Here is a 15,002-nt window from a genome sequence, read left to right on the forward strand (position 1 = left end):
AGATTTGTCTGCTTGCATATTTCCTGTTTGCAACTTAAAGAAACAAGCTTCAGAAACTGATTCCTGGAATCTTAATGTCCCTTGCTGTAGCTCTGTTAAATACAACTGTTGCAGTTTAGCTCATGCACTTTAATCACTGTTATTTGTAAGCACTTGTTCATAAAAGTAAAGATGTTTAAAAAGAATGTCTTTGTTGCTGGTATCATTGCTAAGCCTGTAGAACCTCACTCTTTAAGTGAATGATGAGAAAGCAAACGACAAACTCCTCATAGAATTTCCTTTATTGATGAATGAGAATGTAAATTCACTTGCATATCCATTACATTACAGGCTTCATAAATCCAACTGAGATTATTACGTGTGTAAATATGTGCACATAATTTAAATAAATTAAAACACACAAGACAGAATGTTAACGTGTTTTATGCCCTGTAGCAAAATTATCTTGGAATAACAAAAAAACGACAACGTAAAATTCCTTAAATCAGAACATTTACAAAGAGAGAAAATGAAGACAACCATTTCTGTTCGGAGGAACCTAATGCACTTTTCTGGAAATTGTAGATATGGAGATGAATATGTACCACAAAAGCAAGGCACCAATATATTATACTGTATGTACTGCACATTTTGAGGTCCTTTTACTTCTGATGCAATCAAGTTGAACAATACATAGTGATTTGTCTTAATGACATGGCATTCGTTCTCAGTTATAGATTTGTATACGACAACCTCTTCATGCTAAATAAATGTAAATATCTGAAAGAAAGTAAAATCAACTAAGCAAATCCACAACGCAAACAGACCCCAAGCCTCCTTCACATATACTCTGGTGCTGGATATGGGTCTTTGTTGAGGTACTGCTAGCTAAAGTTGATTATTCACCACTGAGGCTTTGGATGCTTTATTGGTAGTATTTACCTGCCGCTTGTGGTGCTATAATTATTCACCTGATTCTGTACCATGCAACAGAAATACATTCTGCAGCAAGTACACTTCAAGAAAGCAAAAATAATCCCACATTACACTGTATGAAATAAAGCAAACATTGACCATGATTTAAATAATTTATCTTCATTTCATGTAAAAACAGGCTGGCAAAAAGCCAAATGCAAGACACAGTTACAATTTCTGAACATTTCTTTCAGTGTATCTGTTCCTGAACCAAAACAAAGTGCTTTGTTTATATTCTGACAAAACATCAAACTTAGATTATGAACCAAGAAATTACATTCAAGATGTGTTTCAATCCATGGCTGTCATCAGCTGGAAAACCAACTGGCTGGTGCATAATTGATCAGAGAATAAGCAACAACTGCTCCTTGTTTCTCTGAACTGTACCTAAGATAGTGCTGGGCGGTGTGACCAAAAATCTGTATCACAGTATTTTTTTGGCATGACTGGGCCTTTATATAGGTTTATGTAGGCTTATTCTACATTCAGGAGTAAATAGAATATATAAAAACAACATTTTAATGTCATGTATATAGTGAAGGCTTTAATTATCATAGAATTTGCTTGGCCCCATAAAATTATACAATATATGAAGAAATCAGAATGCATGAAACGGTTGCAGAATGTATACTATTCTTATTGTGCAAACTGCAACATTGTAAAAACCAAAATGTTTTAAGATAGTTGTATAAACACTATAAACTGTTGTGGCGACTGTAGGTCGTGTGGTTGGTATAATGTTGGGATAACAGTTTGGCTGAAGTGTTTGCTCCGGCAAAACATACATCGAATCCAGTGTTATAATCATTGATCCCGTCTTTCTTGACTGTGTGTAGCAGGACCATGTCCTTGCCTAGGTTGATTAAAATTGCGTTCATAATGTCGCTGCACCGCTTGCTTTTTCTGTAGTGCTTCAGGCAACTGCTTTTTCAAGCGACGTCTGACCCTTTGCCCTGAAAGCATCAAATCGCACTCTTCTTCTTTCAGCACGTTTTGTGCAGAGTTGATGGCTGTTGCTAATGTTAGCACCACTGGCAACAACAGTGGCTCCATCTGATTTTCTTTTAAAACCAGTAAACAAACAGCTCCTCCGCTCAGCTGTTAACAGTTATGCTACTAGCTAGTAGCATCACATTCACGGCTCTTCTCCGGTTTGCTGGTATATGAAAATATGATATTGTAAGGGAAATTTAAACCGGTATACCGCCCAGCACTAATACAAAGTTACAGTTGGCTGTGTGCGCATATAACTGTGTACATTGTACATTGTATGTACTTTGAACATGGGGCACCTCATACTACAGCAGACAGTTGGCAGAAGTGACAGTGAAGCATCCAAATATTTGGCATTTACAGCAACACCGACAATTTTCTTTTCTGTTTGGTCTTTCCTGCTGTACTCCTCAGTAACAAGTTGTGGTTGTCCAAGAGTTTCGAAATAAGATACCCAACAATTCAGAGTATAACTAGAAAAACATTAAAGGACCTGTCCTTTATCAGAAATGTGGATGTATTTTGTCTAATGTATTAGGATTACAGACTTTTCAAACTGTCTTGTTTCAAGTAATTTATTGACTTTGTTTTTTTGTATTTTAAACCACATAATTATTCTTTTACTGCTAAAATGACCTGATGTTCACTGTGACAAATTACACAACTCAAGCAAATTTCAGGAGTCTAACTGATTTACTGTACAAACATTATTGCAACCTGAAACTGTAGAAAGAATACTTAAAATGTAAAACTGTATTGCCCATATTCAGAAATTGTCAGCAAAAATACAAGATCTGTAGTACACAAGCTAAACTTGCATGTACACTGTGTGTGGATTTTTGAAAGATTGTGGGCAACCAAAGTCATTGGTTGAGGATAGTAATTCATATGATTTGAAGATAAAAACTCCTGATTTTCTCAAATAGACTGAATATTATGGAAATAAAATAGAAATAGTGATAATAACTGAGAATCTAAAGTTTGGCAATGACGAGGTAACGTTACCTTCAATATGGAAGCCTATCATGTGTTTGGAGAGGCAGGAAGTGGATGTTGTACGGTCACATTTAGGAATTTCCATTACTTACAAAATATGTGAGTTGTGTTCTCTAAGTGTTTGATGTCCATGCCTTCCTACTTTAAGTGTAAACTGTTTCTTGCTAATCTCAGAATCTTTGAATAAAAACATGCAATGCGGATGCTCTGTCTCAAGGTCACATATCAACCAACCGTCTTTCAGAAAGTTTAGTTGGCTTTGTCTAATAGCAAGTCTCAGGTTTTGGGGGTCTGTGTTCCCATTATACAAGTCTTCATCTTTTATCTCAGATTTGTAAATCACACTCTAAAACTAAGAGTAACTCATGCAATGATATGCCATATGATCCGTCTGTATGAAAATACTGTGATTCTTATCAAATGGATCGACACAAAAAAGTTCCCACTGTTATAATCCCACTCCCCTCCAAAAGGGATAAAAACAGTCTCTGTGAGGTGAGATTTGCGTGCCTTCTGAACAAGTAGGTCAGTTTATTTTAGCCGCACGTGTGGCATGTTCAGCAAATCGGTGTTGCCAGCAGAGGGCGAGGATATGTGACCGCTGGCCGGGCTACGGTTAGAGCCTCGGGACCCTGCCCCTACTCTGCTGTCAGTCTTCAGGATCTCCGATGAGTAGGTGTGGGCCTCAGTAGTCCCCAGTGACAGGAAGTCAAATCCCTGCGCCTCTAGGTCCCTGTCGCTGATAAAGAGGTCCTCCTCACCCCATCCTCCTCCACCACTCCTTCCAATACCACCACCTCCCCCAGGGTCTTGGCTACAGCTGCGGAAGCCAATGGGGGAGTCACTGCTTGTACTGGGGCTTGGTGACGAGAGGCTGTGGTTGTGGTGGGCATCCTGGACAGTCCCTGGGGCTGACTGCATCAGGTCCTGCACTGACATAGACTTGCCCAAGCAGTCCATCTGGCTGGGACCAGAGCAGCAGCCCAGGACTGGCGACACCAGGGGCTGCAGCTCCAAGCTCATATGTCTCCTCCAGGAGCCTTCTTCCTTAGTATTAAGCCTGCAATCTCTGTTGGTGGTGCTCTGCAGCTTCTGGCCCAGTCTGCCAGGCCCCAACCCAAGGTCCTTCCCAAAACTGCTGTCCTCCATTTGCATTCCTAAACTTCCACAAAAATCCTCCATGTAAGGGGACACCTCTGTGGAGGTCACACGTGGCAGGTTGCTTGGACCCCCACTCTGGCTGGGAGGGGGTGGTGGAGGAAGCCTCGCCAGAAGAGGAAACCCTCCATCTCCAACTCCTCCACCCCCACCACTGCCGATACTATTTGGGGTGAGGATGGGTGGAGAGCTCCCCACTGCCTCATCAGTGCCACTTTCAGGTGTGGTGGCCTGAGCCTGGGTATGATGATGGTGGAGATGATGAGCATGACGATGGTGGTGATGATGATGATGTTGAGGCAGCGGTGACGGGCTGAAAGAGGAGGATGCGAGGCCTATGGATGACGAGGCATTGAGATTGAGGTTTAGCTCGTTGGGAGGCGCCAGGATAAGATGGAGACCTCCCTGGGAGAGGTGGGAGTTGCTACCAGGGGGGAGCGCTCCGCCACTGCTGGCCTGGGTGGAGCTGGACATGTCCTTGCCGAAGACGGAGGAGTGGTAGTCAGAGGTTTGCTCCAACTCGAACAGGGGCAGAGAGGAGAGTGTGAGGGCTGAAGACGATCCTTTGCGCAAAACTTGACGATAGATGTCGAGCAGGGAGTCAAGCTTTGACTCAATCGACTGGACCTGTGAGGAGAGAAAGGGAGGATGGGAGATGAGACGCAGTATAAAAAATTTAAAATAAATTACATTTTTAGATTTTAGGCAAATTACGTGCTACTATTTCTTGTGAAACAACAGCTGCTGCTTTACCCTTTTAATTCCCATCAAATAATTTTCTGGGAATTACACAATGGGCAACGAGATATGTAATTTGCAAGCCAAAATGTATTTCAAAGTTACAAAGTATATATCAGTGCAGTATTTAGCAAAGTAATAGTGTGATACATAACTTCACAATACATTTCGTAGGTCTCTGGTGTAATTAACTACTGTGACAATCAGTGACTGGCCACTGCCCTTCAATGAGAGGAATGGGTCTGTGCCAAAAATGTGGTTGCTGGGTTTTTTAATACATTATTAGAAAATAAAACAAGCAGAACACAGACCTGCCGCTCCACCTTACAGACTCGACCCAACATGCTCATGTCCTCTAAAATATCTCCATCAGACAGCAGCTTTTCTCGAATCTTCTTATCCAAAGGTATCTGGCCTCTCCCGAGGATCTGGTCAACTCTGGAACACACACACACACACACACACACACACACACACACACACACACACACACACACACACACACACACACACACACACACACACACACACGCGACATTAATGATGGAAAGAAAAAAAAAGAAAGAAATCCCCAAGGCAGCCCATATAAATTAAGAAAAGTTGAAACTGCAACAGAAAGATAGATTATCGTAAGCATATATTATTTTTCAACAAATACAGGCAAATTAGAGGTTAGACTGACATGTAAGGATGGCATGTTTCTAAATGTGTTTTTTATTCATCACATAGTCATAGGTTTTCTTTATCTGTTTCTGAATATAATATTGTATTCATGACAACACATATTCAGTTTCTTTGTCTATAGAAAGACTATTCCTGCTCAATCCAGTGAGGTTCAGCAGAATATGGTTAACTAGAAAATTTCGCAAGAAATTTTGACAGTGTGGCTTCTACTGCCCGAAGACGTCGCAATATATACACACACGCTGATGTTACCGGTAGTATCTCTGATGTGGAAGATGGAGAATAAGAATAACTAGAAAATGCATTTCCTACTGAAAATGTGTTGGAATGCTGAAAGCTGAAAGTTGAAATGAATTGCAAAAACATTGTTGAAAATACAGAAATGAGAGACTACCTGTCTGAAAAATGTTGAAGCCCGAAAGCATTTAAACTGCACTGCTGAAAACCCTTCTAGTTGAAACGTCTAACTATGGTGTCTGTAGCTTAAAGTATGAGAAAGAAGGCTTTGAAAGTTGAAGAAGTTTAACAGGATTTGAAGATTTTCTCCATAGATATCTTATTCAAAACAAATTGCAAAAAGCTTCATAATTCAAAAAGTTTAAAGATTACAAATATGAAAAATATCACCCCTCTCCTGAAAAAGCTGAATATTTTGATATTCGAACAGCTTCTGTTGCTTAAAAAATGTCAGCAGTAGTGATATTTGTAGTAGTAGAAGTTGTAGTTGTAGTAGTATTATTAGTAGTAGAAGTATTAGTAATTAGAAGAAGCAGTATAAGTAGTAGTATCAGTAGTCGTAGTAATAGCTGTAGTAGTGGTCGTAATATTTAATATAACAGTAGTAGTAGTAGAAGAAGTAGTAATAGTAATGGCAGTATTTGAAGTGATAGCAGTAGCATTAGTACTAGTAGCAATCGTACTAATAGCTGTAGTAGTATTGGTACTGGTAATAGCATGAATAGCAGCAGTAGTGGTAGCAGAGAGAGAGCCAGAGGGAAAGAGGGAGAGACAGAAAGAAAGACAGAGAGAGAAACACAGAATGACAGGAAGATAGAGATAGAGAGACTGAATGAATGAGTGTGAGAGAGTGAGAAAGGCAGACAGACAGTTATTTGTACTGAGTGAGTGAGTGAGACAGGCAGACAGACAGTTATATGTACTGAGTGAGTGAGGGAGACAGGAGGACAGACAGTCATCTGGATTGAGTGAGAAGAGCAGACAGATAGTTATATGTACTGAGTGAGTGGGAGAGAGAGACAGGCAGACCGACAGTTAGATGGACTGAGTGTGTGGGAGAGAGAGACAGGCAGACAGACAGTTAGATGGACTGAGTGTGTGGGAAAGAGAGACAGGCAGACAGACAGTTAGATGGACTGAGTGTGTGGGAGAGACAGGCAGACAGACAGGCAGATGGACTGAGTGTGTGGGAGAGAGACAGGCAAACAGGCAGTTATATGAACTGAGTGAGTGAGGGAGACAGGAGGACAGACAGTCATCTGGATTGAGTGAGAAGAGCAGACAGATAGTTATATGTACTGAGTGAGTGGGAGAGAGAGACAGGCAGACCGACAGTTAGATGGACTGAGTGTGTGGGAGAGAGAGACAGGCAGACAGACAGTTAGATGGACTGAGTGTGTGGGAAAGAGAGACAGGCAGACAGACAGTTAGATGGACTGAGTGTGTGGGAGAGACAGGCAGACAGACAGGCAGATGGACTGAGTGTGTGGGAGAGAGACAGGCAAACAGGCAGTTATATGAACTGAGTGAGTGAGGGAGACAGGAGGACAGACAGTCATCTGGATTGAGTGAGAAGAGCAGACCGACAGTTAGATGGACTGAGTGTGTGGGAGAGAGAGACAGGCAGACAGACAGTTAGATGGACTGAGTGATTTGGAGAGAGAGACAGGCAGACAGACAGTTATTTGAACTGAGTGAGTGAGACAGGCAGACAGACAGTTATATGTACTGAGTGATTGAGTGAGACAGGTGAACAGACAGTCATCTGGATTGAGTGAGAAGAGCAGACAGACAGTCAGATGGACTGAGTGTGTGGGAGAGAGAGACAGGCAGACAGACAGTTATATGAACTGAGTGAGTGACAGGCAGGCAGACAGTTATATGGACTGAGTGAGTGAGTGAGACAGGTGGACAGACAGTTATATGAACTGAGTGAGTGAGACAGGCAGGCAGACAGTTATATGGACTGAGTGAGTGAGTGAGACAGGTGGACAGACAGTTATATGAACTGAGTGACTGAGACAGGCAGACAGTTACATTGACTGAGTGATTTGGAGAGAGAGACAGGCAGACAGACAGTCAGATGGACTGAGTGTGTGGGAGAGAGAGACAGGCAGACAGACAGTCAGATGGACTGACTGTGTGGGAGAGAGAGACAGGCAGACAGACAGTTAGATGGACTGAGTGTGTGGGAGAGAGAGACAGGCAGACAGACAGTTATATGAACTGAGTGAGTGAGTGAGACCGGCAAACAGACAGTTATATGAACTGAGTGAGTGAGACAGGCAGGCAGACAGTTATATGGACTGAGTGAGTGAGTGAGACAGGTGGACAGACAGTTATATGAACTGAGTGACTGAGACAGGCAGACAGTTACATTGACTGAGTGATTTGGAGAGAGAGACAGGCAGACAGACAGTCAGATGGACTGAGTGTGTGGGAGAGAGAGACAGGCAGACAGACAGTCAGATGGACTGACTGTGTGGGAGAGAGAGACAGGCAGACAGACAGTTAGATGGACTGAGTGTGTGGGAGAGAGAGACAGGCAGACAGACAGTTATATGAACTGAGTGAGTGAGTGAGACCGGCAAACAGACAGTTATATGAACTGAGTGAGTGAGTGAGACCGGCAAACAGACAGTTATATGAACTGAGTGAGTGAGTGAGACAGGCAAACAGACAGTTATATGAACTGAGTGAGTGAGACAGGCAGACAGTTATATGTACTGAGTGAGTGAGTGAGTGAGACAGGTGGACAGACAGTCTTCTGGATTGAATGAGAAGAGCAGACAGACAGTTATATGTACTGAGTGAGTGGGAGAGAGAGACAGGCAGACAGACAGTTACATTGACTGAGTGATTTGGAGAGAGAGACAGGCAGACAGACAGTTATATGAACTTAGTGACTGAGACAGGCAGACAGACAGTTACATTGACTGAGTGAGTGGGAGAGAGAGACAGGCAGACCGACAGTTAGATGGACTGAGTGTGTGGGAGAGAGAGACAGGCAGACAGACAGTTAGATGGACTGAGTGATTTGGAGAGAGAGACAGGCAGACAGACAGTCAGATGGACTGAATGTGTGGGAGAGAGACAGGCAGACAGACAGTTATTTGAACTGAGTGAGTGAGACAGGCAGACAGACAGTTATATGTACTGAGTGATTGAGTGAGACAGGTGAACAGACAGTCATCTGGATTGAGTGAGAAGAGCAGACAGACAGTCAGATGGACTGAGTGTGTGGGAGAGAGAGACAGGCAGACAGACAGTTATATGAACTGAGTGAGTGACACAGGCAGGCAGACAGTTATATGGACTGAGTGAGTGAATGAGACAGGTGGACAGACAGTTATATGAACTGAGTGAGTGAGACAGGCAGGCAGACAGTTATATGGACTGAGTGAGTGAGTGAGACAGGTGGACAGACAGTTATATGAACTGAGTGACTGAGACAGGCAGACAGTTACATTGACTGAGTGATTTGGAGAGAGAGACAGGCAGACAGACAGTCAGATGGACTGAGTGTGTGGGAGAGAGAGACAGGCAGACAGACAGTCAGATGGACTGACTGTGTGGGAGAGAGAGACAGGCAGACAGACAGTTAGATGGACTGAGTGTGTGGGAGAGAGAGACAGGCAGACAGACAGTTATATGAACTGAGTGAGTGAGTGAGACCGGCAAACAGACAGTTATATGAACTGAGTGAGTGAGTGAGACAGGCAGACAGACAGTTATATGAACTGAGTGAGTGAGACAGGCAGACAGTTATATGTACTGAGTGAGTGAGTGAGTGAGACAGGTGGACAGAGTCTTCTGGATTGAATGAGAAGAGCAGACAGACAGTTATATGTACTGAGTGAGTGGGAGAGAGAGACAGGCAGACAGACAGTTACATTGACTGAGTGATTTGGAGAGAGAGACAGGCAGACAGACAGTTACATTGACTGAGTGATTTGGAGAGAGAGACAGGCAGACAGACAGTCAGATGGACTGAGTGTTTGGGAGAAAGAGACAGGCAGACAGACAGTTATATGAACTTAGTGACTGAGACAGGCAGACAGACAGTTACATTGACTGAGTGATTTGGAGAGAGAGACAGGCAGACAGACAGTCAGATGGACTGAGTGTGTGGGAGAGAGAGACAGGCAGACAGACAGTCAGATGGACTGACTGTGTGGGAGAGAGAGACAGGCAGACAGACAGTTAGATGGACTGAGTGTGTGGGAGAGAGAGACAGGCAGACAGACAGTTATATGAACTGAGTGAGTGAGACCGGCAAACAGACAGTTATATGAACTGAGTGAGTGAGTGAGTGAGACAGGTGGACAGACAGTCATCTGGATTGAGTGAGAAGAGCAGACTGACAGTTATATGTACTGAGTGAGTGGGAGAGAGAGACAGGCAGACAGACAGTCAGATGGACTGACTGTGTGGGAGAGAGAGACAGGCAGACAGACAGTCAGATGGACTGAGTGTGTGGGAAAGAGAGACAGCCAGACAGACAGTTATATGAACTGAGTGAGTGAGTGAGACAGGCAAACAGACAGTTATATGAACTGAGTGAGTGAGACAGGCAGACAGTTATATGTACTGAGTGAGTGGGAGAGAGAGACAGGCAGACAGACAGTTACATTGACTGAGTGATTTGGAGAGAGAGACAGGCAGACAGACAGTTACATTGACTGAGTGATTTGGAGAGCGAGACAGGCAGACAGACAGTCAGATGGACTGAGTGTTTGGGAGAAAGAGACAGGCAGACAGACAGTTATATGAACTTAGTGAGTGAGTGAGACAGGTAAACAGACAGTTCTATGAACTGAGTGAGTGAGTGAGACAGGCAGACAGACAGTTATATGTACTGAGTGAGTGAGTGAGAAGAGCAGACAGACAGTTATATGTACTGAGTGAGTGGGAGAGAGAGACAGGCAGACAGACAGTTACATTGACTGAGTGATTTGGACAGAGAGACAGGCAGACAAACAGTTATATGGAGTGAGTGAGTGAGTGAGTGAGACAGGCAGACAGACAGTTATATGTACTGAGTGAGTGAGTGAGGCAGACATACAGTTATATGTACTGAGTGTGTAGAGAGAGACAGACAGACAGAGAAAGAGAGAGAGAGAGTGTGTGTGTGTGTGTGTGTGTGTGTGTGTGTGTGTCATTGGTTCCCATGGTGACGACGCAGCAGTTGGAGAGTCTGTGAGTCTGTGTGTTTAAAACATTAGTAATTAGCTCAAGCATGAACACCTGCGAGCCTGCCGCCTTTTCATGAGAAAAAAACTGGAAAACACCTGTCAAACAAAACCACAAAACTCCCATAACCATAGCCCCTATTGCTCCGATATTAAGACTGACGCGCAAGGATGACTTGAAGAATAGATCATGCGAATATTGGATCTGTAGTGTAAAAAAAAGTGGCTTCAATGGCGATTTAGAAATGGGGTACGGTTGTCTGTGCAAGACTTTTTTGAAGTACGTTTTAACATTGGGGTCTATGGAGGAGAAAGTTGGTTTTCCTCTCAAGTAAAGGCTTTTGAGGCAAATGTGTAAACCTGTGGGATTCCAAAGTCATATGTCTACGACAAGGACAAGATTAGCTACGTTTCCATCAAAAAATTATGCATGTAGAGTGAAAATTGAGGAGTCAGTCGCAAAAGACAAATATTTTTTTCACAGGAATCTCAGGCTTCTCTTCACTCTAGCGATGACATCACGCACTCTAAGCTGCGCAATACACACCCATTATAAAAGCAGAAAAGGACTGAAAAACACATGAAAGCAAAAATGCTACTATTCAAAAAGTGTAAAAGATATCAAAATGATTATAACATACAATCATTGGTCAGGGTTTTCTCAACATTTGAAAGTTGAAATGGTGTCTGTAGCCGAAAGTATGAGGAAGTAGAAGGATCTGGAAGTTGAACAAGTTTAAGAGGATTTAAAAATATTCTCCATAGACATCCCATTCAAAAAATAAGTTGCAAAAAGCTTAATAATTCAAAAAGTTGAAAGATTAGAAAAATTATGAGAAATAGCACCCCTCTCCTGAAAAAGCTGAACATTTATATAGTTGAATGGTTTCTGTAGCTTAAGAAATGTGGAAGTTATTAAGTGCCAAAATACGTACGGAAGAAATAGTTGAATAAAGATTCGAAGAACAATACTTGGAATGCTGAATCAGCATTCCAACAATTATGCATGGAGAGTGAAAATTGAGGAGTCAGTTGCAAAAGACAAATATTTTTTTCACAGGAATCTCAAGCTTCTCTTCACTCTAGCGATGACATCACGCACTCTAAGCTGCGCAATACACACCCATTATAAAAGCAGAAAAGGACTGAAAAACACATAAAAGCAAAATTGCTACAGCTCAAAAAGTATAAAAGATATCAAGATGATTATAACATACAATCATTGATCAGGGTTTTCTCAACATTTGAAAGTTTAAATGGTGTCTGTAGCTGAAAGTATGAGGAAGTAGAGTGATCTGAAAGTTGAACAAGTTTAAGAGGATTTGAAAAGTTTCTCCATAGACATCCCATTCAAAAAAAAATTGCAAAATGCTTAATAATTAAAAAAGTTGAAAGATTAGAAACATAAAAAGACATAGCACCCCTCTCCTGAAAAAGCTGAACATTTTCATATTTGAACGGTTTCTGTAGCTGAAAAGATGCTGAAGTTATTAAGTGCCAAAATACGTACGGAAGAAATAGTTGAAGAATAAAGATTAGGATAACAATACTTGGAATGCTGAATCAGCATTCCAACAATAAGCCCGCAGGATTACAGTCAGTGTGCTTTGGCACAGGCAGTATTACTGCCTTGTGCCACAAAGCCACACTGAATGAAGTATCTTTGTTAATGAACAGGGTTAAATTCGACAGAGGTCAGGGATAGGCCAAGGCAATCATGCAACTATAATGCCACCAACATTTTGACAAGATCTTCCAACACCAAACCAGACTTGCATCTATAAGTGTGTCTTTCTTGAATGTGTGAATTTATACTTTTTTGAACATGTGTTTTTGCCACTTGATGTGGTCATACCAGACAAAAGAAATTGTGAATTGAAAGCGTTTTAATCGAGCAAATAATAAAACAATTCCCAAATATCATGCTTTTTGTGATCAACCAATCACATGATAACCAAGTTATCGATCTGAACTACTGTTGAATGAAAATTATTCATCACAAATGTAAATCAACATTACCTCATCCACTCCATTTAATATTTCCCAGTATTATCATTATAATAAGACAAATTAAAATGACTTAATATTGTAGTGTTAAATATGTTTTCTACAGTACATTATATATTACTACATACTTAGTATGTTAGTGTGCAGTTCCAAACAGAGCTTAAGACACGTGTTAACTGGTATCATCACTTAGGTCATGTGATGACAACTCAATAAACCCCATCTATTGATGAAGACTGTGAGATGTGGTTGAAAACTCTCACTGTATAAGACACAGTATGAACTGCATGCAGCAGTTTCACCTAAAAGTCAACAACAGCAAGTGCAGTATTACTGCAGCGATAATAATAATAATAATAATAATAATAATAAACAGTTGTACTTTGAGAGTTTAGTTTGTATGTGTGTCGACGTGTGTTACAGAAGATGTTTCTTCATCATATGTGTTAGTTAGGTTGCAAATTCACCAGTATCTTTCATCGGATAAAAACAGCAAAATGCCCAAACCAAACTCAATATTTTGCTTTTTTAAGTTCTTTTGATAGTGGATGACTACATATCCAGGACAGAGGTGTGTGAAAAATAGCAGTGCATGTGTGAAGAAAGGTTTCACCTCACTTCCAGATCAATCAATTCAAAGAAGAAAGTTCAACTTTGTTTTATAATCCAGATTTTTTTTCTGTTTTAGTACTTCCTGAATTGAATGAATGAGAAGTGAACTGAATCCATATGTCATGTGAAGGATGGGGGCATTCTGACCCCTGGGTGGAGGTCTTTCTGCCCTGGCTGTAATAGACAGGCAGGGAGGGGGAGGAAAAGATCTTGGCTCGGCTGCTCAGGGGCTGTGGGCCTACTATCATGTCCAGCCTGTGTGGGGAGCAAAGGGACCACACACACACACACACACAAGCATACAAACACACGCAGAGGTACACATGTCCATACACATACATACAAAATCACAAAATGCAAAGAACAAACATCCGCATAACACACACATATACCCATGCATGTATAAGGTATGAGTGCAGGTGCACGCATACATGCATACACATGTACACGCACATACAAACCAAGACACAAATAAATCAGTTACAGTGTGCTTAAACAGCTCTAGATAGAGAGCTCCGGAGCCGCATGCGGCTCTTCAGCCCCTCTGTTGAGGCTCCCTGAGTCTACATCCACACTAATAAAAAAAAAAGTTTTAACAAACAAAAACGATCTCCTGATAACACGCCGCTTGCTAATCGCTACAATAACAGCTGTTTCCTCCGCAGACAAAGACAACAAGGTCAGCAACGCCTGTAATCAGTTGTCCATGTTAAATTAACCTGGTAGTCGATCTGTAATCAAAATCCCCAAAAAAAGTCATCGAGGAAAATAGAGAGTTTAATTCTGCATGGACGTATTAATTTGCTTTCAATACAAACGATGCTGGCTTACCTGTATGCTTGATATGTGCAAAAAATGTAATGTAGAAAGACACTTCCAGAAGAAGCAAACCGCATTTGCTGTTGTTGTTGTCATGCAGTGTATGTGGTCTGTCATCCCACCTGGTCTGCAGGCTCTTGATGCGACACAGCATGTCCAAGTGACCGGCAGAGTACTGTTCAATCACATCCTTGACATCGTAAGGACGCAGGGTCTCCTTAAACTTCTTCTTGGCAACATGGAACTTCATTATCCTGCACAAACCGCAGATAATTTCATAAATCAGCCACCAGGAGGAGCTCTTATACAGTCAGTTTACACGTGGCCTGCAGTGACTACCCAGAAGCTGAGAGATTTTTAAAAAACTGTAGCAAATGAAAACACTCTAAACCTTACATTTATTTTCCTTGTTTTTAAAAGTGTTTCTTTACACCAATGCAAACAGTCAGAACACCTGAACAATCACTTGAACATTATAAAAACATCCAGTGAGGTTGTGGCTGCTTATTTTAGCTGTGTAAATGTAAAACTAACATGCTGAAAAAGCAGCTCTGAATTTATGCACCTGCAGTTTTTGTTTTTTTTAAAGGAAAAATTCAAGAGAATTGACTG

General features: G+C 41.7%; 1 protein-coding gene across 1 annotated transcript in view; it reads right to left on the reverse strand.

The window, feature by feature from the left end:
- Window positions 1–262: 262 nt before the first annotated feature.
- The window catches only part of kcnq5b (potassium voltage-gated channel, KQT-like subfamily, member 5b), a 180,624-nt gene continuing 165,884 nt past the window's right edge, over window positions 263–15,002 (reverse strand). Inside the window, exons 12-14 of the mRNA XM_068702268.1 lie at window positions 14,513–14,644; window positions 5,151–5,277; window positions 263–4,728 (exon numbers count right to left, since the gene is read on the reverse strand). Of these exons, the coding sequence (XP_068558369.1) occupies window positions 3,475–4,728; window positions 5,151–5,277; window positions 14,513–14,644 (1,513 nt within the window). The 3' untranslated portion in view covers window positions 263–3,474. The remainder of the gene's footprint in view (window positions 4,729–5,150; window positions 5,278–14,512; window positions 14,645–15,002) is intronic.

The sequence above is a fragment of the Cebidichthys violaceus genome, unplaced genomic scaffold, assembly GCF_023349555.1.
Source record: "Cebidichthys violaceus isolate CVI_PGR_0920_01 unplaced genomic scaffold, fCebVio1.0.p SCAF_82, whole genome shotgun sequence".
Lineage (NCBI taxonomy): Eukaryota > Metazoa > Chordata > Actinopteri > Perciformes > Stichaeidae > Cebidichthys > Cebidichthys violaceus.